Genomic DNA, 23,311 nt, shown 5'->3' with positions numbered 1-23,311 from the left:
ACACGACCAAAATTACTGAGATACTCTGGGAGAATGAAAGGAGGAAGGGTTGAACCAAAGATGAAAAGAATTTGAAAGCGATCTTGGAGAAGGCATGTGATTGATGGAATCAATTCTTACATCACACTTTAAAAAGAATTGGGAATAGCTCCGGAATAATTAGAAGAGTCAGGTAAGATCCTGGGAATAAACCTGTGGGTTAGGGCCCACTGAAGAGAAAACACCGTTGGAAAATATTGTTGAAGAGATAGACGATGCACCAGAACAATTGAAATATTTGAATGAGGTGACAACCTTGAATTAATTGGAACAAAATGAATCTCCCGAGATGTCTTCTGCACTCTGGAGCGATTAAATGGCGAGAGGCGAACGAGCAGGGAAAACACTTTATCCAAGGAAAAGAATATGATCAACCCGAAAAACTTGAATAGAGTCCACCGGAGAAGAAAAAAGAGATGAAGAATGTCAAACGAGACGAGAATTCATGGATTGAAATAATTGACGAAAGACTAAAGAGGCTCCGCACGAATGAAATTGATGCTCGACTAGAGACACAGACTCCGGGAAGAAAAAGGGGTGGGAGGGCGGGAAAAACAAAGGTAACTTGGAAGGGAGAACTGCCGAATAGTTTGAAGAGAAAACACCAGTTGAAATAATGCAAAGGCTTCGCATGAGTAGGATGGATACTCGATTACGGACTCTGGCTCTGAGAAGAAAAAGGGTGGGCGGGTGGGAAAAAGAAATCAACTGAGGACGGAAAAATAACTTCATTGAGAACGAACTGAGGATTGATCTTACAAAAGCCCAAGAGGGCCGAGTCAACTTGACGAGAGATGCACCTGCTAAAAAGAACTACGAACCAATGATCGAAAAACCAATTGTATGATCCTAAAGAAAATTTGAAGGGGGGGAGGAGCATATCAAAACACCTATGTCAAGATTCCTCACCAGAGCGACGAAGGGACTGAGGAGTAAAAATAATTCCTACTCTCCGATATAACTAGACTCAGAAATAGTTTTCTTCTAGACTCAACAATGGCCATGCTACGAACAAACAAGGGGGCTCCTATGGTCGGTCGAGGCTCTGATACCAGCTTGTAGTAACGACCACCTGCGGGTGTGTCCGGGGCGTTACAAAAACCATCCCCATCTAGCTCATCTTGCGTGTCAGGAAGCTCCTGAGAGCTGTTGTAGTCATACTAGCCACGGCAACCAGTTGGATGATGTGTCCGTTCTCCAATAAATGATGTGAAGTGCCTCGCAACCACGTCGCTATCAGATCCATTAAGTGATGTCCAACCCTCAACCAACTTATCAAGCAAGATGGTCATGCCAGAAGCGAACTGTCCAACTAGGTGCTCAACAGGTGCCCTCGCCTGATCAGAAAACAAAAAGTAACAAACTACAAAACATATTGAGACACGTGATTGGAAAAATAAGGTAGAACAACCATAAAAGAGCAATCAAATGCAATATAAAAAATATTTTCAGAAAACAAATAAACATGCTTGACTATCTCAGTGGGACAAGATGGAGCTGAATGCACATCCATCCACTTGCCAAAGTTTTGTGACCCACCAAACACACTGTAGTCTATAGCATGCTTGGCCATCAGCTGAAAAAAAGCAAAAACAACTAAATAATTCAAAAATGAAAGGAGTTTCAATGGGGAACGACGGAGTTTCCGTATGGAGACAAGTATGGTTGCCATGTGCAGTCAACCATGGTTGCCAAGTTCTTTATGACTCGTTAGCCATGATGGAAGCGGTTAGGTGGTGTAAAAGAAGACACAACTAACCTCCAAGTTTCCCATATTTTGTATCAGATACCCTGTTTGCAGCAAGTACAGCCTTGGCAGCATCATACGTCCATGCAGAGACAACAAACTTATGTGGAGGCGGCGGGCCTCCTATCTCAGTGAAGTCCACAGTGGACAAATCAAGACTATCGACGTACATGAGCTGGTTTGCACAATAAAGCGAGCAAAGTAAGTGGAATATGACAATGATCAAATGTTGTGCAGGAAAAAGAAAACATATAGAAATGCCAGAAAAAAGAAAAGGAAAATGACCACGGTTTAAACGTCATTGGTAGTACAATGCCCCTTGAGTCACGAGTTTTTTAAAAAAGGAAAGAAAAAGATTTGCCATCTATATATGTTCTTAGTTTCCACCTATCTATGTTGTTAGTTGCCATCATGTTATGTTAGCAGTTGCCATGTTATTATATTGTTAGTTGCCACCAGTTCAACATGGTAGTTGCCATCCAGATTGTATAAAGAGAAATGAACATAGGAAGTGATCACTATGTGTATTATAGCTAGAAAAATGAAATTGTCTTGTATACACCAACTACAGTTGCCATGTATCAAACAAACTTCACTTTGACATGAAAAAGTCACAAACAAAAGATAACAAAGGGTTGCCATGCACGATCGACAATGATTGCCATAAAAAAATCAGATAAAAGCTCTGTCAAGAACTATGGGTTGTTCAGATTATGACCAAACAGAGATACCAAAATGCAAAAACTGTTTGGTTGCCACTTATTAATAGCTGCAATGTTGATTTATGAAAGAATGAACCATGCTAAGAGCATTTGCATAAAGAGTGGGGGGATACCATTAGATGCAAGCGACATCCCTTTTGGTACATCTTAGTTAAGAATGCATCATGCAGGAAGTCGGCAATGAATTTACACCAATTCATATTTTTAACATCTTTCAGCTTCGCCTGCATGAACACAATTCGGGACAAAAAGATATTGCATCAGCATTCAATAAAAACATGAAAAACTGATTGTGACTAACTTCTGCATGACATCAAAAACAAAAGATTGTATGTAAAAGAATAGAGAGAGAGAGCATTCACTAGGATAGGGGCACTTGTTGCTTGGGAGAAGAGATGTGGTAGGCGCAAATACAGTCGAGATCAAGTACATGAGCAACTTCATCTTAAAAACCTCGCCATGGTTTGTCATCCCCTCCAACGAAGTTGCTAGTACAGTCGTATTAGGCATGGATGCCATTCCAGGAAACAAACGGGCGAACAAAGCTTCCTCAATCTTATTGTTCACCTCATAAGGGACTTTGATTTCTCCACGGGGGACACCCAAAGTGCAGAACACAGATTCCTCATTCAAAGGCAATCTTCCACATCCCGGAATCACGAATTCCCTAGACGCAGGCTCACATATTTCATCGAGCCAGTCGCATACAGGGTTTACTAGGTTCGTGCACCGAACCTTCACCAGAGCCTGCATACCCATCTCACCGCCAGCTGCCTTCTGCTCATCAGTAAATCCCTCTGTCAGTATAGTCAGTCATTCTTGCAAAGCCCTATTGCGCTGACGCTTCTTCTTCTACATAACACAAAAAGGATCATTTGTTGCCATGTTTCAATGTAGTAAAAATTAGTTCTGACAGAAGAATGAAAACTCGGTATCAATTAAAACATAGGGGGAGAGTGACCTCATCCCCACGATTCTGTGGCGGTGGCTCCATGAAGTCATCATCATCATATTGATGGTCACCACGAGCCATATCTACTACGGTAAGAGCAAAAACACATTAGTGTGAAATTAAAACACATCCGACAGATGCAGAAAGTGATACACGAAGTAACGAATCACTGGATATCATCAATAACAAAAATGAAAACTGCCATATTTACCCCAAAGTTTTAGCATGTGAAAGGATGTAATTACCATGTGTTGAACATGCACAAAAAGGCAAAAAAATAACCAATGGAAAAGCATGTGCAAAAACATGGCAACTGGATATGTGTTTGCTTCTTAAGAATGCAGTTGCCATGTTGGTAAAATAAACAATATGGCAACTAAGGCAGTACATTGGAGCACCCAACTACCATTGTCCAACAATCAGTGTGGCAACTAACACATTGACTTAATAAAAGCACAGGCCACATCTACTAGGTTCAAGTTGCCATGTTAACATAACAAAAAGATGTGGCAACTAAGGCACTGATTGATTGATTGATTGATTGATTCAGTTGTTCGGATATACACAACCAATACCGTCGGAATTAATGTCTTTGTTGGCTACCAACAGTATATGACAAGAGAAGACAAGAGATTAGATGAATACATACTCTGCTTTGAGAACTCTGAATATATACTTTGCTCAGTGCGGAGCCAGAAACTGAATATAGAGGGGGCCAAAACATGTTATATAATGTTAGAGGGTGCCAAATCTCCTAAACATAGCTAATTTTGTCTGACAAATAGAGGATTAGGAGTACAAATATGTGTATTTATGAGAGCATAGGGGAGGCCAAGGCCCCTGCCAGCACCCCCTGCCTCCGCCACTAACTCTGATTTGCTCTGTTCTGAATATATATAGAGTGAAGAGTGTGGATGAGAAAATCATGAATAGCAGAGTGTGCCAGTCCACAACATGTAATGTGGCAACTCACACATTGGCCTGGTGAAAAAAAATGAGTTGCCATGTACTGCAGTCAAATATATTGTGCTATCACAAAACAGTATGGCAACGAAGTGAGTACATGGTACATACAAAACTGCCATTACTCTACATATGACATGGCAACTGTCATAGTTGATTTACAGAATTAGTTGCCACTTAGAAGGATAGTTGATTCAGAAACACAACTATCACTCCTTGAGTTTGGATCTCATAAACTGCCATTATCCTACACAGGACATGGCAACTGACATAGTTGATTCAGAAAAATAGTTGCCATCAATGAGGATAGTTGTGGATAAAAACAAGTGTGTTGAAATTGCCATGACTGCCATGATCCTACACATTGAATGCACCTAACTAGATCTAGGGTTCATGCACAACTATCATACCCCTCAATTCAACAGCAACATCGCCCTAAAACAGTGAAGATCGTAGCCTTCAAGACAAATCACAACTAACAATTAGAAACGGAATCGCTCACGCATGTAATTGCAGGAATCTAATTGCCAACCGGGCGAGCCTCATCGGCTTGACTACCACCGCGACGGCGACGGGGCTGCGCAATGCCGCCCTAAAATAGCACACGTGCGACTCCCCCGCCGACGGGGATGCCGGAGCAGCCGCGAATCCGCCTAAATCTCGGGAGGGCTCGAGAGAAATGAGACCAGGGAGGAAAGGGGACAGTACAGAAGCTTCGACAGCCTTACCTTCTCACTGCGGCTGCTCCGGCGACGACGCTCCGGTCCGGCGAACACCAGCAACAGCCGCGAATGCCGTCGACTCTTCCGCCGCCGCCGCCTCCTCCTCTCGTCTTCTCCTTCAATCGAGCGAAACTGCCTGTGGAAGGTTGGTTGGGGAGAAATGAATGTGATGGAGAAACCGCAGAAGCATTGAGGGAGAAATGGCCAATCGAGGGAGACGGCGACAGAAGCCGCGCGCCACGCGTGACGGCAGTTCCACCGCACGCCCCGACTCGCAACGGGTGACGGCCGAGGGAGAAACGGTGTGCGGGCGAACTGACGAAGACACCGCACAACGCCCTTGTCCTACGTGGCAACCAAAAACTAAACTGCCTCATCACGCCAAGATTCATCCAGTTTGAATCGACGGCGATCCAGGCGTGTGGGGGGGTTGGAGAAGTGCCACACATGTGGGCGTTAGTCTTTCCGATTCAAAAATAATCACCTGCTTATAAACCAATAATTTCAATTCAACATCTACTAAATAACAGTTCCAAATACATTACCTAATTTGTACATTCTTCTAAAATAACAACTGGCTGAGGTATATGTTAAGTCACTCTTTGTTGCATGCTAAACTACGATCTAGATTTCTTGATCGCTCTGCTGCTGCTGCTGCTTCTGCTTGCCACCAGATGTAGTTTCTCGTCCCTTGAAGAATCTATTGCATCACTTATTGAAGCATATCTCTTAACCATCATTGCACTGAACCCATCCGGCCTTTCAGGTTTATGCATTGCAAAATTCTTACCACTTCAGCTCTGACAACAAAATGAGCTGCAAAACAAGATTAATTTGTCAAACACTTGGTTACGTATAATGCAAAATTGTAAGTGGACGTGCAGCACACGGAAATTAAAATAACAGACCTGTTGGGCAACATGGGCTAGTTGGTTGTCGCCTTTAGGTGATTCAACCAAGTGATTTTGTGTCTCAGGCTTTGCCTGAGACTCTTGTTTGTCAGCTAGACTAACCAGACTGCTGCTGTTCAAAGACACATTCTTCCGTTTCCTGCGATTGAATGTGTATTTGATACATCTCACGCCTTCAGGTTGCACGGAAACACCGGATGCTGCTTTCGTGCTTTGTTCTTTATCCAAGGAGCTGATGATTAAATGATCAGCTCTGTCTGAAGTTAAATTGCAACTTTCATCCACTTTAACTTCTTTCTTTTTTGCTGAATTATTCTCCGGTGTTCTGCAGTCAGGGTGCTTTGCTCGTAATTCACCTGCATAATTTTAGGCTAGTTAGAGTTCAATGTACATAAAAAAGGTATTTCATGTAAACACACAAGGTTTCTAATAGGTACCTTCACCATCAACTTGACTTTTGGTTGACTGAAATACTAGTGGGGAGCTGTCCCCAGACTGAAATTGATCATTATTGGCACCAATAGAATGAATCAGATTTTTAGTCATATCACTTAAAACGGAAGCATTATTTATGGCAGATGTATCAGAGTGATCATCTATCCTTTCAGAGCTCTGCCCATTCTCAAAAATGGTATCCTCATCGGTTGATCTTAGCAGATTGTTACCTGGAACACTTTTGGACTCAGAACAAACAGCTTCAAAAACCCTAACCATCTTAGATCTTTTTCTCCTTGTCGCTCGCATGTTGCTGATTGCATATGCATCTATTGGGCCAGGGGAGGCCATGCAAGAATTGAAGTCAGCAACCTTCCCACCAATCAACAAATCGTCCTTCAAATCAGTTAACCCCTCACCACTATGTCTGGAAAACAAATTTGGAGGTGAAAGATCATGTTCGAGTGCCTGAAGAAGCAGCAAACACCCGTTTTCATCAGAGGTGCCAGATGATTTATCTTCTGTTTTAACATGCACATCAGAACTATCATGCTTATAACCAGGCCTGCTCCGTTGACCTCTCTTGCGCTTGCAGTTCGCCACAAACTTTGTTTGAAGTATCTGTTCGATGGTGGATCTCGTCTGTCTAGTGCTCCTAACACTATCGCTCTTTCCAGTCTTTGAATGGTTATTCGACGCACTAGCCTCCTTGCTGCTTTGTTTAGAGGAGTCTGCAGCAGGACCCCGCTGTTTAAGAGCGCGAATGCGCTGTGTACACCCATTACGATACAACTCACATTTCTTATTTCTTGCTATAAATGATGGCATACCAGAACCACGATGATACAGGTTTTCCATGTTTACAACAGCTCCATTTTCCTTGGCGTCACTGGAAACGTGGCAAACGGAATTTTTGTCCTTTGATGACAAACTTCTATTTTGGAGATGCACCTTAGAACGAGAGATCTTGCTTTTATTTGAACCAATCTTATCACAGGTTGGAAGGATATTCATTCTTTCCTCTGCTAAAGTTTTCCGTGTCTCCTCCAATTCGGTATTTGCTCTCTGCAGCTCAACTTGAAGGGATGCCACAGTATTTCGAGCGTCATGTAATTGCTCCTGAAGTTCACTGATCTTTCTAACATGTATCAAAGATTGCAATTCCACCTGCTTCATCTGTGAACATGTAAAAAAGTTTCAAACATGCATAACTTAAAACTGAGACAATTAGAAAGGCTACAGCTAGTTAAAAATGTAATCATATTCGAGCAAATGAAAGCTAAATTAACTGGACAAGTATTGGTGCAGTTGCAAACATTCTTTAAACAAAAACCAGCATCAACAGCTCATGGCGTATCAATCCAATTGACTGGTGCAAATCATTCTATTCAACTTGTCAGTATCATTAAGACTTGATTCTATAAAATGTGGCATGCATGCAGCCCTTGTCTGGTCGGATCAACCGTGGATGTTGGGGAGCTGGCTCACCTTCCTTGTGTTATTTTTATAGGGAACACTAGAAAATATAGGAGATTCGTTCGATGAGCTGAAGCTAGGCAGTGCAACACATGTAAGATAGTATTCTCCATCTGTCTGAGCGATTTACTCACTATGCTGATGGAAGAGTAATTATTGACATACAATATGAATGGAATATAACTACAACATAACTCGAATAACTTAATGTTATTATTTATAGAACCCCATCAATGATTGGAGAAGATCAGTGGAGGAATTCAGGATATCATCCTGGCAATAGATAGTAGAACAAGCACGATGGCCTTAACATGTGAATATAACATCCTCCCACGTGATTGGCATTGCCACATAGTGATTCGACAGAAATACCGCACAGGCATACATCAATGGATACTGCAACCATCAGCAAGCCCATGCAACTGTCAATAAGGATTCATAGGTGAAGATCACAATCAGTCATCAACCCTAGACACTTGTAAATTGTAACTCTGGCAGGGTTGGTTTGGCCAATCGACATGTGTTATATATGTACCCTAGGCAAGAGGTTTGGGTTTCTATGAAATGAAAATTTATTAAAGAGGGAAAGCATTCATTTTTGTTTACGAGTACTAGCTGAATGTCCATATATTCCTCCCGGAGTAATGAAAAAGTGCAAGCATGTGGCATCTCAATCTTCATTCAACTACAATAGTCAAAACAATTAAATAGAACTTGAGAAGAAATAAGAAAAGGTAACAAACAAATAGCATAATAAAATACAAAAATTATACACATTACAAAAAACAAGACCGCGGAGATGGTAGACAGACTAAAATCACCAACTAGTACTAGGAAAATAAGAGTAGGGAGACATAAGCTAGGTTGATTTGTAAAAGGGGGATTGCAGAAATAGTATGTGTTAAACATACATGGCGCATTGCACCTACACGTGCACGTGACAGAGGAGGATCTTCAGGTTGTTCAGGAGGTAGTTTGGCTAGGACACGTATCTATGTTCGGTTGTAACTTAGTCTATCTCTTGCCTTTCTTTCTTCCCAAGTTGTATCCCGATTCTCTTATCTTCTCAACCAACTTGTACGCGCCTCAGGGTTATTGCGCCCCTGCTATATAACACGCAGCACGTCGCCCAGGATAGGGCAAGACGTTTCCGCCATCGCACATGGTAATCAGAGCCCTTCCTCTTCCAATCTAGCCTCCCGACTACATCCAGTGCATAGACATGTCTTCATCCTCCGGCGCTGCTCCACCTAGCCTCAATGGCCAGGTCACCGAGAAGCTCAACCGCACGAACTACGTGCTATGGCGCACGCAGGTCACACCCCACCTGCGGGGCGCCGGTGTCTTCGGCTACGTCGACGGCACCGCGCCGGAACCGGCCAGACTCCATGTCACCAAGGACAAGGACGGCAAGGAGTCTTCTGCACCCAACCCTCTCCACCCTCTATGGGTCCGGGAGGACCAACAGGTACTCGGCTATCTGCTGAGTACCCTCTCCAAGGAGGTGCTGGTCGCGGTCACCGCGATCACCACGGCGCGCGAACTCTGGGTGGCCTTGGCGGGCATGTACTCGTCCCAGTCCCTCAGCTGCGTCAACAACATCAGGACTGCGCTCATCAACGCGCAGAAAGGCAATCAATCAGTTGCCTCCTACTTCGCCTCCCTGCGCGGCCTCGCGGATGAACTCGCCGCCGCCGAAAAACCCATCCAGGACGACGAGTTAATCTCGTATATCCTCCACGGCCTCGACGTCGACTACCAGCCGCTCGTCTCCGCCCTCGACGCCCGCGTCACGCCCGTCACCCTCGACAAGCTCTACGCCATGCTGAGCAATTTTGACCAGCGCATGGCCCAGTTCCACGGCTCCTCTGGTGGCTTCAAGTCTTCGGCCAACGCCGCATCGCGTGGTCGTGGTGGCGGCCCTCGCTCGCGTGGATCTCCCCGCAACAAGGGGCGGTCAGGAGGAAACAGCAACGCCAGCGGCTCCTCCAACCCTCGCAACACCCGCTCCAACTCCAAGCCTCGCCGCGGCGACGGCTCCAGCCGGTCCCGTCCTGATGCGCCCCGCTGTCAGATTTGTGGCAAAGTTGGGCACACAGCCAAGGACTGCTGGTACCGCTACGATGACGATGACGACTCCTCCCAAGACGAGGACAAGGTTGCTGCGGCTGCGGACGGTTCCTACGGCATTGGCACGAATTGGTACGTTGATAGTGGGGCCACAAACCACATCACCAACGAACTCGAGAAGGTCACCATGAAAGAAAAATACCGGGGCAAGGATCAAATCTACACTGCCAACGGCGAAGGTATGAGGATTAGTCATGTTGGCATTCACTTTTTAGTACCCCTCGCCGTAAAATTCATCTAAAGAAAATTTTGCTAGTTCCTAGTGCTGACAAGAATCTTCTCTCTGTTCATCGCATTGCCATTGACAACCATGTCTTTCTTGAGTTTCATCCTTATTTTTTCTTGATCAAGGATCAGGCAACGAAGAAAGTGCTCTATCGAGGTAGATGCGTTCGAGGGCTCTACCCGTTGATTCCGGAGCATAGAAGATTCAATAAACAAGCCTATGGTGCTGCCAAACTCTCGTCAACACGGTGGCACGATAGATTAGGACATGCTGCTTTCTCTTTAGTTGAAAAACTGCTTAGGAAAAATAAACTCCCATTTGTTGGTGAGCGTAATCTTGAAACTATTTGTGATTCTTGTCAACGTGCAAAAAGTCATCAATTGCCGTATCCCATAACCAAACCCTTGCAATTAATCTTCTCTGATGTTTAGGGCCCTGCTCCTAGCTCTGTTGGTAGACACACTTATTATGTGAGCTTCATAGATGACTACAGTAAATTTTCTTGGATTTATCTTCTCAAGAAAAGATCCGACGTTTTTCAAGTTTTTCAAAACTTTCAAGCTCTTGTTGAACGAAAATTCGACAGTAAGATCATTGCTGTCCAGTCGGACTGGGGAGGGGAATATGAAAAATTAAATTCCTTCTTCCAAAACCTTGGCATCTCACATCATGTGTCATGTCCTCACGCTCACCAACAGAACGGCTCTGCTGAACGCAAGCATAGACACATAGTCGAGGTTGGTTTAGCTAGCTCTCCTAGCTGGCGCATCTATGCCCCTCAAGTTCTGGGATGAGGCTTTCCTCACAGCAGTTCATATCATAAATATGCTTCCTAGTCGTGTCATTAACAATGAAACACCACTAGAACGACTTCTACATGTCAAACCTGACTACAAATCTCTTCGTGTGTTTGGGTGTGCCTGTTGGCCCAATCTTCGCCCATACAACAATCGCAAACTCATGTTTCGCTCCAAACAGTGTGTTTTCCTAGGCTGTAGCACCCTACATAAAGGTGTCAAGTGCCTTGATGTTGCCACTGGCCGTGTGTATATCTCACGCGACGTTGTTTTTGATGAAACAAAATTTCCTTTTGCTGATCTTCACCCCAACGCCGGTGCTCTTCTTCGCCAAGAGATTCTTCTTTTGCCTCCTCATCTCTCCGGTGTTGATCAAGGGGGAAACAATAGTGATGATCAACTACTGACTAACTCTCTTACTGATGATATGCGTGAGCCTTGTGGTGTTACAGGTGAAAACAGCAAGGAAAATGACGAAATCAGTGAAGAAAATGGTGAAGAAAATCCTGCACCAGCACCATATTTCATGTGTCCAGAATCTGGGGACAAATCCCCCTCGGGATCCGTTCACCTGCAGCGTATCAGATCTGCCTCGGGATCGGGGACGGCAGACGCGCCAGGGGCGCCAGCAGCGCGCACGCCCGCCTCGAGCCAGGCGCATCCCACGCGGCCACTTCCCACGGGCTGCGGTGCGTCCTCACCTCCGCACCAATCGCCATCCGCCACCTGTCAGCCTGGGGTTGGCGCGGGCGGTGCACGCTTCACCAGCCAGCCGGCGTACTACAAGCGGCGCCACCCGGTCCGCCCGACAAGTGTGGAGCCCGAAGCTGGCGCGGGATCCAGCGCTGACCCGCGCGTGCGCCCGACCGGCGGCAGACCCGAGGCTGATTCGCCATCATGTGGCAATAATGAGCCTGCTGCTGCGGCGGGATCTTCTGCGGATTCTGCCCGCGAGCAGCCGCTACACATTGCCACAGAAAATCCGTGCGGGACAGAATCTGCTGCTGCTGCGCGCGGATCGTCCTCGGGATTGACTCCTGCAGAAGCTCCTGTTCAGCCTGCGGGATCGTCTGTGGCAGAAAATCTGGGCACTTCTCCTCGGCGTACACGGTTACAAAAGGGAGTAATACAACCTATTAATTACAAACATGTAACGAAGTATGGCATGGTTTGTTCCACAGGTGAACCAGGTGAACCTCATACTCTAGAAGAAGCACTTGGTGATGACAAGTGGAAGAAAGCAATGAATGAAGAGTACATTGCTCTAAAGAAAAACAAGACGTGGCATCTAGTTCCTCCACAGCAAGGTAAAAATTTAATTGATTGCAAGTGGGTATTCAGGATCAAGAGAAAATCTGATGGAACAATTGACCGTTACAAGGCTAGGCTCGTTGTAAAAGGTTTTAAACAACGGTATGGTATTGACTATGAGGATACTTTTAGTCCAGTTGTTAAAGCTGCAACCATCCGTCTTGTTTTGTCTATTGCTGTTTCTAGGGGCTGGAGTCTCAGACAGTTAGACGTACAGAACGGGTTTCTTCACGGTGTTCTAGAAAAGGAAGTGTACATGAAGCAACCTCCTGGGTTTGAAAGCAAAAATTCTCCCTCTTATGTGTGTAAACTTGACAAGGCACTTTATGGGTTGAAGCAAGCACCGAGAGCATGGTACTCTCGTCTCTGTCATAAAATGCAAGCACTTGGCTTTATTCCATCAAAATCTGACACTTCTTTGTTCATCTACAACAAGTCCAACACATGCATATTTGTTTTGATATATGTTGATGATATCATTGTGACAAGCTCATCAAATGAAGCAATCACAGGACTGTTGAAAGATCTAAGTGCAGATTTTGCTCTAAAGGATCTTGGTGATTTGCACTATTATCTTGGAATTGAGGTGAAGAAACATGCAAGTGGGTTTCATCTAAAATATGCAGCTGATTTGGTAAAAAAGGCTGGTCTGCAAGGTTGTAAGCCAACACCTACTCCATTATCTAGCTCGGAAAAGTTGTCTCTCACAGAAGGTAATCCCTTGAGTTCAGAAGATAGCACAAAGTACAGGAGCTTGGTAGGAGCACTTCAGTATCTCACTTTGACTAGACCTGATATATCTTTTGCTGTCAACAAAGTGTGTCAGTTTCTTCATGCACCTACTAATGTTCATTTTACTGCTGCAAAACGCATAGTGAGATATGTCAAAGGGACTATGAACATTGGTCTAGATTTCAGCAAGTCATCTTCAAATCTTGTTAGTGCCTTTTCTGACTCAGATTGGGCAGGATGCCTGGATGACAGACGATCCACTGGTGGTTTTGCAATCTTTTTTGGACCAAATCTAATCTCATGGTGTGCTCGAAAACAGGCCACTGTTTCTAGATCCAGCACAGAGGCAGAGTATAAAGCACTGGCAAATGCTACAAATGCTACAACTGAAATTATTTGGGTTCAGTCCATGCTAAAGGAACTGGGCATAAAGAACACACCAGCTCCATGTCTGTGGTGTGATAATCTTGGTGCAACTTATCTGTCTGCCAATCCAGTTTTTCATGCAAGGACAAAACACATTGAAATAGATTTTCATTTTGTTCGTGAGAGAGTTGCTCAAAAGCAACTTGATATTCGCTTTATTCACTCCAAAGATCAGCTTGCAGATGGATTTACAAAGGCTTTGCCAGTGAGAAGCTTTGAAAATTTTAAGCATAATCTCAACTTGATGAAGTTGTGATTAAGGGGGGGTGTTAAACATACATGGCGCATTGCACCTACACATGCACGTGACAGAGGAGGATCTTCAGGTTGTTCAGGAGGTAGTTTGGCTAGGATACGTATCTATGTTCGGTTGTAACTTAGTCTATCTCTTGCCTTTCTTTCTTCCCAAGTTGTATCCCGATTCTCTTATCTTCTCAACCAACTTGTATGCGCCTCAGGGTTATTGCGCCCCTGCTATATAACACGCAGCACGTCGCCCAGGATAGGGCAAGACGTTTCCGCCATCGCATAGTATGAACCACGTTTGTCTTCTATTCTTAAACGTGACAATGAATAGATACTTGTGCGCTCATTGCTTCTTAGCAGTGACTCAGAGTTATCAATGGTTTGGGTAGAAGATCAGGATTAGTTGTCGTGGCCTTCAAGTTGCAAGCCTAAATTCAAGAATGCCTTTTACAACCATGGTTGCATTTGCCTAGAACAAGATGGCACCTTTCCAAAGGTTCTACGCTACCAGGCAATGATCATAAAAAATGAAATTCAATCTACAAGATCACTTGAAAAAAAATGGGACGGGATTTAGGGAACTATATTCACCAACATTGAAGTGCCACCGCATGTAAAATACTTCAGCTTTTCAAACAGTTAAAGTAAATTGCTATAAGAAATTAACTTCTTCATCCCTTTCATGGTTTCAGCACAACAATCTGAACAGATCACAAAATTACTACGTGAACAAGTACAAGGACTGGTAAAGCAGATCGGTAATATTGTAGTCTATACGGCATATCATCAATATGCCATCCGATTTATGAGTTTACAAATTGCCAAATTTGCCTCATATCACAAAAGAATTGCAACAGTAAAGTATGAATTTTTTTGGATTTCCAAAACCATCGTAACAAAAATATGTCACAACAGGATAATTAGCTTATCACATCGAACTTTAGTGAGTGGACAATTTTCCAATTGTTATCTGAATTATAACAATCAAAATTCATTTGGGTTTTACATAGCATGATAGTAATATTACTGTTACTATGAACTTTCACAATCAGAAGGTCAGAATGGCACCAATGAACTGAAGGTGGCATAAGCAGCTGAGACGCATTGCTAGTGTGATGCACTGTTACCGGTGTAGACCCAGTGCCAGGAGAAACTTGGCAAAGGAAGGGCCATCCCAAGGCGGATGTACCAAAGGGAGCAGTTGAGCAGCAATCTTTTCATTATGTATGAAACATTGGTTGCGCACAAAATCGCCATTGCAGGCTAGATGCTACATTATGAATAAATTATACAACAACTAAAATAATACAACGACGGAAAGTGTATGCTCAAGACAAAATACAGTTCACCAGTCAAGACACAGAATAGTGGTACAATATGAACGAACCTACTCCCTCCGTTCCTAAATATCTGCCTTTTTAGATATTTCAAATGGACTACCATATACAGATGTATATAGACATATTTTAGAGTGTAGATTCACTCATTTTGCTCCATATGTAGTCACTTGTTGAAATCTCTAGAAAGACAAATATTTAGGAACCGAGGGAGTACTTCGTAATTTCATTATAAAGGTTCTTCTGACAGTAGTAGACCTCCATCAGAAAGCAGGAATGTCTAATAATTATATAAGCACATCACTGGACCTCCAGCAACATCAACAGTATGAGATGTATGCCCCTGAGACTTGGGCGTTGTGTACATGCTAATCAGTTAAACCAACACCTTGACTGCTACCCAGCGACCATATTCAGTAAGAGCAAAAAATTCTAAAGCTAACTGCAGAAGGACTGAAGGATGAGCGAGCAATGACAGAACACACTGCATATTTTTCAAACTGATTTGGAGAAACTAAATCACAAGGTTTCTTAATGCCCATGTCCTACTCGAGCAACCTGCCGATTGTCTGAAGAGCAAGAGAACCTTCCCATGTCTGGAAGCCCGCGGCAATCCAATCAGATAGAGAAAATCCCCTTTCAAATGTCTAAATTCCATCAAGAGTGGATGAAGTATAAGCACGAAATCGCGCCAGGCTCCAGCTTTCCTAATCTCTTAACAAGGCGAGAACATACCCTCTCAAACAAGCTCCAAACGGCAGGCACATCGGAGAAACTTGGTTTGGGATTTGCGCCGTCAACATCTCGCGAACAGAAACCAGAAGAATTTCGAAGGACAACCTAAGCAAACGGTTCCCAAAACCTGCCCTAAAAGGCGCATACTCTCAAACACCAGAACTCCAAACTTCCCGTACGCTCACACATCGGCAAAAACAACTCAACTCGAACGCAACCACCGACCCAATCATCCATCCAACCAAAGTAAATCAAAGCAAGCGATTCAAACGGGGGGACAATCGTACCCTGTCCTTCATGATGTTCTTCAGCCGGACGAGAGCCGCGACGCCATCCTCCTTGGCCGCCGCAATCCCCCCGGTCAGCAACGCCACGCTCCGCTCCGCCGCCAGCACCCGCGCCGCCGACTCCTTGGCCATGTTCAGCATGATTGCCGCGTACGCCTTCCGCAGCTCCTCCACCTGCGCACACAAAGACCACCCCGTCAGCGCGAAGCAGACTGCGATGGCGCCGGCGGCGGGAGGTTTCGGTTTTGGAAGTGGAAATTCACCTGCGAGTCCGCCATTTTTTTGAGCCGAAGGAAAGCTGAGGTGGAAGGAAGGCGGTTGGAATAGAGGAGGGGAAATGGGATGGGGTGGAGCGAAGGTGGGCGCGGCCGCGGCCGCTCTACTGGTTTTCGCTACTGGCTGCTGCCGTCCGTTGGGGGGCTCGGTTCCATTTTTTGCGCCCCTTGAGTTTTGGGGGCGGAGGCGGAGGCTCAACTTCCCTAATGTTCTAGGCTGGCGGAGAGGTCCCTCAGCTTTGGCTATATTGCATTCTATAGTGATGTAAAACGTCTTATATTACTTTACAAAGGGAGAACGGAGGAAAAAGATCTTGATCAGCCGACCAGCTTGGCGCTCACGCCGATTGCACGCGCGCTGTCTGATCTAGGCAAGATCCCACACCCATGCGTCTTTTGTGCCACGCGTTTTTCCGGCACACACCAATCTCTTCCTAGCCTTACCCTCTCGATTTTTCTCCTCAAAAACGTTTTCTGCATGCCCGACTTCACCTTCTCTCCCTCACCAACGCTCGTAGCAAGTGGGTACCGATTTGCAGCGGTTCTGCTGGACACCCTGACCATCATTGCATGTTGCCACAAGCCAGGACCGCCATGACGAGGCGCTCCTGCTTTTTTCCTCCTCGAGCTCTGCTTTTTCTCCAAGGCAACAAGGGCGAGAGCACGTGACCCCCAGGCGGATCAATGCTGCCAGGGGTGGACGGAGCCCACTTTAAATGGTGCGACGAGCGATGTGGGGACGACCACCGTCGATGATGGAATTGGTCGGTTAGGATGTTGCGACCCTGAGTGGCGACGCTTTGAGCGGCCCGCGTCGATACTGGAACCCCAAGCGGGGATGCTGGGAGCTGCCGACAACGATGCTAGGGAGTGGATAGCTATGATGTTGTCGTGGTGTGGTTTGGAACCAGTGAGACGAGGTGTTGCGATGGCGACATGGTTACTAGGACCGACAAAGTGTGGTGCTAGAAACATTAGTGAGGCGAGGTGTTGCGATGGCAACATGGCAAGGCTACCACTGCTAGGAGCGGCCAAGTGGGGTCTGTAGTGACAAGATTAGTGGGTGTGTTACGTACGTGGGGGTAGCCAGTGACGACGAGCTTTCGCGGGCACGGGGGCAATTTTTTCACTGGCCTTTTTGATTGAATCTGAGGGGACAGAAGGAAGAAATTTATGTAGGATCCAACGGTTGATGCCCAGGTGATCAGACGGTATGCAGGGTGACCAATCTAATGCCTGCGTCGGTCGGCCTTTCATTGAATAGGTTGTCCTTTTTGAGGGAACATATAGTTTCTTTGCTCGAGTGTGGAACGGTTGGGGAAAGATCGTGTATGTGTATGTGTGCAAATTACTTCCAGGTCACACCCTTATATGTATGCAATATATCCAGTGAAAACTAGAATCCAATGAAATTTTGAAAAGTTTCATTATTGCCATTGTGTGCATCGATCCCTCTTGGTGGTCATTATTTGTGCAATGGAGCTCTACAAAACTTAATGCAACTTTAGTCGGTAACCCCTCATGTGGGGGAGGCAATTTGTGACACGCAGATTCTGGGTCTTGATTTGCGGCACGATTCCGAAACATGTTTGTGTATCTCCTGTGTCCCTATCGTATAATACTCGGAGGCCTCCAACCCGTATGTCTGGCATATCCCTAGATGTTCGACCCCTGTCTGCGTGCAAATCAGGCCATGAGGCCCTGTTTCCCTCTCCTAACTCCCTCTTTTGCTCTAGATTATATATACTCTACCATGGACTCTCATTAGGGCTAGCAAAGCATATACCTAAACCTTGAGAGAGTTTTTCTCATCATATCTCCTCCTAGAGGATCAAGACCTCTTAAGGGAGAATGGTTCACCAATTGGATCATCATGGACTCCTCTCTCGCTAGGGTTTGAAGAAGAACATAAGGCCCCATCTATTTAGAAATTTGGGAAGAATTTATCCTTTTACTTCTACTTTTCTTGCTTGTGGATCTGTGTGTACTTTTGTTTAGATGTTTGGAGAGCACATGTGTGATGGAACTTGTTCAATCTAGTTAATCCCCTTGTGATCCTTGAGCCATTTGTGTTATTTTCTCCTTGTTCATCTCCAAAATGTTAAGGTTGGGCAAAAATTGGGACTTGGTCCTACATCATTTGGTATCATGGGCTTTCGTTGATTAGGAGCCCCTCTCCCTCGCTTTCTAGCCAATTTTTATGTTCTTGCCTAATTTTTGAATCCCCACAAAAACAGCCTCATTCAATTTCTTGCAATTTATTGGTTCTTGTGAGAGTTTGTTCATTTTGGTCCATGGATTTGATGTTTTACTACCTTACTGGTAGATCTAGCCTCTCTTTGTGTTGCTTTAGACAATTTCCTCGAATTCCACCCAAAAAATTCTTCTCCATCTCCCAAATTTTGTGATCCATTCCCGGAAGAAGAAGACCTGAAATTGACCTACCCAGACATCTGGCCACCAACCCAGACGTATGTACAACGCTCGGACCAACCGGCTAGCTACCCGGACGTCTGACTTCCTCTGAAAACTGCTGAATATTTTCCCTAGCTCGCCCCATTTCATTTTGTGGTTGACTTTTGCTTTGATTCCCATTACCCAAGGAGGTTTGGCTGCTATAGGGACTCGTTCAACATCTACGACAACCATTCAATTTTGCTGCCAATATTTTAATCAATGAAAAGGACCACACGGTCGTTTTGACACCAAAACCGGAAGCAAGGCCGGTTCACTCATTCAGCAAAAATTTCTCGCAATCTTCTTGGGCGTGATCCAACATCGGGGCCAAAGGAAGATTTGCTTACTCTCTAGTAAGAGTTGTTGTGCAACCCCTAACTATAAGGGTGATGCAACCTAGCAATAAGTATTTCACTCAGTAGAGAACCAAGGTTTATCGAACCAGAAGGAGTTCTTCGCGCAAACAAAGCCATTGATACCTACACACAAAACACACCACAAATGTGTCCCCAACATGTCAAGAAGGTTGCCAAGATTCTTATCCTGCTAGTTACAAGATTAAATTGCAAGGGATAATGGTAATTAATAGAAAGATAAAATGGTACAACAAAGAATACTATTTTTATAAAGTTTCTAGTAATGTAGATAGACCCATGGGGCATAAGTTCACTAGGCATCTCTCATAAGCATAACAAAGTAGTGTGGTACACAAATTACAGTTTGGGCAGTGATTAAATTGTAGTATTTTATATTTATGACTATATGATCATTCATGCTACAATCTCATATATGCATTACGTTTGTGATATGTAGCCTGATATCCAATTGCATCTATAACTAATACTCCACCCCAAGACCAATATACTAGCATGCATCTCGAAGTATTAAGTTCATGGTAAACAGAGCATTGCAATAAGCAAGATGGCATAATGTAGATAGTAAAATATCAAGAAATATGAAAAGAAATCATCGTTTTATCCTTAGTGGCAACAATACATTAAGTGCCTTGTCCCTTTCTGTCACTATGATATAGAACACCGCAAGATTAGAAACCACTACAAATGCACCACCCCTCTGAAGAAATACCCGTCAAACTTGGCCTAAGAAGATAGATAGACCGGAGAGCAAACAAATCTATTTAATTAGAAAGCAAAGAAACCTCAAAAGATTCACTTGAATTCAATGAACAATCTAGTCGTAAAGTGATAATTCATCATATCCCAACAAACACACCACCGATTACATCCAATTGATCCCGGTCATGTGAGGCAGCTCACATGAACTTGGTATTGAAGATCAGAGAGAGAGAGAGAGAGAGAGAGAGAGAGATCTGTTGGGTAACATAGTAGAAAATGTTGCATCTTCATAGTGTTCCTGGGTGATCGTAGGATGTACAGTCACCCAGGAACACTATGAAGATGCAACGAACAGTTTGGATCATCGTTACCGACTCTGAGTTGCAGCAGAAGAAGACGAGTCGGTGTAGATCGTACTTGGAGTCTCTCGAACCGTAGATGAACGATCTTGTGAACCGCCCATGAACAATCCCTCGAATGGTAGACCGAAAGCACGACCACTCTACAAGTTGCAAGCGTGTAGTCTTCACAATCCGACAGCGCTTTGCCGTCTAGAGCTAATCGTCATCGGAGAACTAGAGGGAGGAGATTAGAACCACAGTGGACTTCTAATTATGTGTATTAGAGGATCTAGGTCTAGCTCTAATTAGTCAACTAGAACCAACTAGAACTAGAACTAGTGAGGACTAGAGGTGGCTCCAAAACTTGTGTGTACAAAGGTCCAAAGTCCTCAAGTATATATAGGTTGGAGGGAGGGGAGAAGGGTGCCACAAGGGGAAGGAAAACCTTCCCCTTTGGCCATCCATGGAGGGGAAGAATAACCAATTCGGCCTCCCCCTTCCTTCAACAAGGAGGAAGGGGGTGCCTCCATCTATTAGGCCCAAGTGGACCAAGTAGCATTCAACCACTTGTCCTTTTAAGGCCCGTTAGTATTAACTTAAATATAAAACCATCCTAACTATTATTACAACCTTTTGTTATGAATTTAACATCTCCGGAAGCATATATATATATATATATATATATATATATATATATATAGACGGTCTATTCTGCTAATATTAGCAGAATAACTATTCTGCACACCACTTCGGCACTGCACGCTCAACAGAAGCGCACTGCATCATTTTGACGACGAGCACTGCAATAGAGACTAGTGAACTTCTCGTCGGAAAAAACTGCACGCGTTATTTTTTCGGTACTGTTTTTGCTCTAATTTTTTAACCGTTTATCGGAATGAGGCATGTAATATATCATTGAAAAGCTATGGATTAGGCGCAACTTCGACATGTTGAACACTTTTTGAGATTCCACACAGTTTAAGAGCAGTTTTGAAAATAGTGCGGCGGATTACGAGTGGCAGCGAGCGTTTTTTCGCTTTTTTTTCTAAACCGCTTGTCGGAACGAAGCAAATGATACGCTGTTGGATAGATATCGTCGAGGCACATCTTTTTCATATATAAATCTTTCTCTAATTCATTACGGTTTAAGAGCAGTTTCAAATTTACTAAATCACGGAATTCTGTTTTTCGATTTTTTTCAAATTTTCGATATTGTTTTCGCTCTAGTTTTTGAACTGTTTGTCGAAACGAGGCATGTAATACGTTGTTGGAAAGCTATGGACAAGGCGCAACTAACATATGTAGGAATGGTTTTGAGATTGCTTACGGTTTTAAGTTAATTTTGAAAATCGTGCGGCGGAGGACGAGTGGCAGCGGCCGTTTTTTTTTGAAATTTTTACAAACCAGTTGTCGAAATGATTCAAATGATATGACGTTGGAAAGATATCGACGAGACGCAACTTTTTCATGTAGAACACACTATATAATTCTTTACGGTTTAATAGGAATTTTGAATTTATCGAAATGCGGACACTGTTTTTCGCAAGAGCCAAATCGACGCGCGTACTTCATCAGACTGAAAACCGCACTACATTGAACGAAAACCACACTGCATCAGACCGTCAAGCGAACTTCATAGTTTGTTTTATTCTGACATAAATTTTCGCAGGTGGGACCGCACTTCACATCGAGCGTAAGTGAACTACATCGAACAAAGAACCACACCGCTTTTAAACGGAAAAGCGCACTGCATGATTTTTTTTACATTTTCTAACATTTTTATGAACAAGAGTGGACCGCATAGACGAGGGCAAGTGAACCACAACACTATGAAAAGTGAACGGTATTATTTTTTTTCTATTTTTATATTGTGCATAAGTGAATGGCAACAGTATTGAAAGTGAACAGCAACTATATCGAAAGTGACCGACAAATGGTATCGAAGTGAACCGCATTACTTTTTAAATTTGTTTTCCTAAAAAAATCATGTATCACGTCCTTTTGGACGGCTCGACAGGGCGAAGTGAAACGGCCTGTGGGTGGTTTCTTGGGGTGACTTAAGTGACCCATGGGGGCGAAAAGAATGGACAGCTACGAGAACAGTGAATTGTTTTTGTCATAGTAGTTATTTCTTGAGGCTCAACAAAGTGTGCAGTGCACTGTTTTTCCTTTTTGGTTGTTCGTCTTCTGCAAAAAATAGTAAACTAAATCGCGAGAAGAACAAACAACGAAGCGCATGGTCAGTCTCTTACACAGTGAACCACCCAATTTCTCATAACGCACTGCATCTTTTTTCTCAGTTTTAAGCGAGAATAGCAAAACTGCAGTGCACTGAAGGCTTTTTCCACCCCCCTAAAAAAAGTGAACTGCATGAGCACCAAATTACACAAGACAGTGAGCTGCGGGTCCACGATGTTGAAGGGGCAACGCCAGACTGCACGCACGCACATCGTGTGGTGCGGATCCCCTTCGCTCACCGTTTGTGGCGAGTTGTAGCTGCACGCCGCGATGAGAAAGTGCACCTGCAAGCAAAAACTACCAATACTGCAAGTGCCCAGTACTGAAACACATCACTCGCGTCGCCGAGCTGCACGGCGACGGTCGGCGGACTGCAAAGGTGGGGATGCGGCCTTGTTGAAATGCATCTGTCCAAAAGAGGAGGTCACGGGAGTTGAGAACCCACGGCCGGAGCCGATGCTCATTCGTGAGGAGGTCCCTATACTCAGCGGCAGAGAAACTCGATAGAGGAAGGTAGGTGGCCTCCTGGATGCCTGCACATCGTGGTTCTAGGTGATATGGAGAATGGGGCATGGGGTGGAAGGGGAGGGGGAGAGCTGGCCATGATTTAGGCTTACCATCAATGGATCTGGCCGGGAGACGCAAGGTGGAGTACCTCCCGCTCCATCCATCATCGGAGAGTCACTGGGGGAGGCAGGGTGCGGCACCCGCAACGTCTCTGGTCGGAGCA

General features: G+C 44.5%; 1 protein-coding gene across 1 annotated transcript; it reads right to left on the bottom strand.

Moving 5' to 3' along the window:
* Positions 1–5,614: 5,614 nt before the first annotated feature.
* LOC119325279 lies at positions 5,615–16,625 on the bottom strand. Its single transcript, XM_037599024.1, has 5 exons — positions 16,458–16,625; positions 16,195–16,368; positions 6,494–7,667; positions 6,054–6,412; positions 5,615–5,961 (listed from the first exon to the last, which is right to left on the bottom strand). The coding sequence occupies exons 1-5, from the start codon at positions 16,470–16,472 to the stop codon at positions 5,932–5,934; spliced, it is 1,752 nt and encodes a 583-aa protein (XP_037454921.1). The 5' UTR covers positions 16,473–16,625; the 3' UTR covers positions 5,615–5,931.
* Positions 16,626–23,311: the final 6,686 nt, after the last annotated feature.

Source organism: Triticum dicoccoides, chromosome 6B (genome assembly GCF_002162155.2).
Source record: "Triticum dicoccoides isolate Atlit2015 ecotype Zavitan chromosome 6B, WEW_v2.0, whole genome shotgun sequence".
NCBI classification, from domain to species: domain Eukaryota; kingdom Viridiplantae; phylum Streptophyta; class Magnoliopsida; order Poales; family Poaceae; genus Triticum; species Triticum dicoccoides.
Note: the sequence above shows the minus strand (reverse complement) of the source record. Positions and strands in the feature narration are given on the sequence as shown.

Coding starts and splice junctions, on each gene's coding strand:
- LOC119325279 (XM_037599024.1), bottom strand. Junction 7,668..16,194: donor AGAACATCATGAAGGACAGG/GTACGATTGTCC, acceptor ACATGTTCACAG/ATGAAGCAGGTGGAATTGCA. Junction 5,962..6,053: donor TAGCCCATGTTGCCCAACAG/GTCTGTTATTTT, acceptor CTTGTTTTGCAG/CTCATTTTGTTGTCAGAGCT.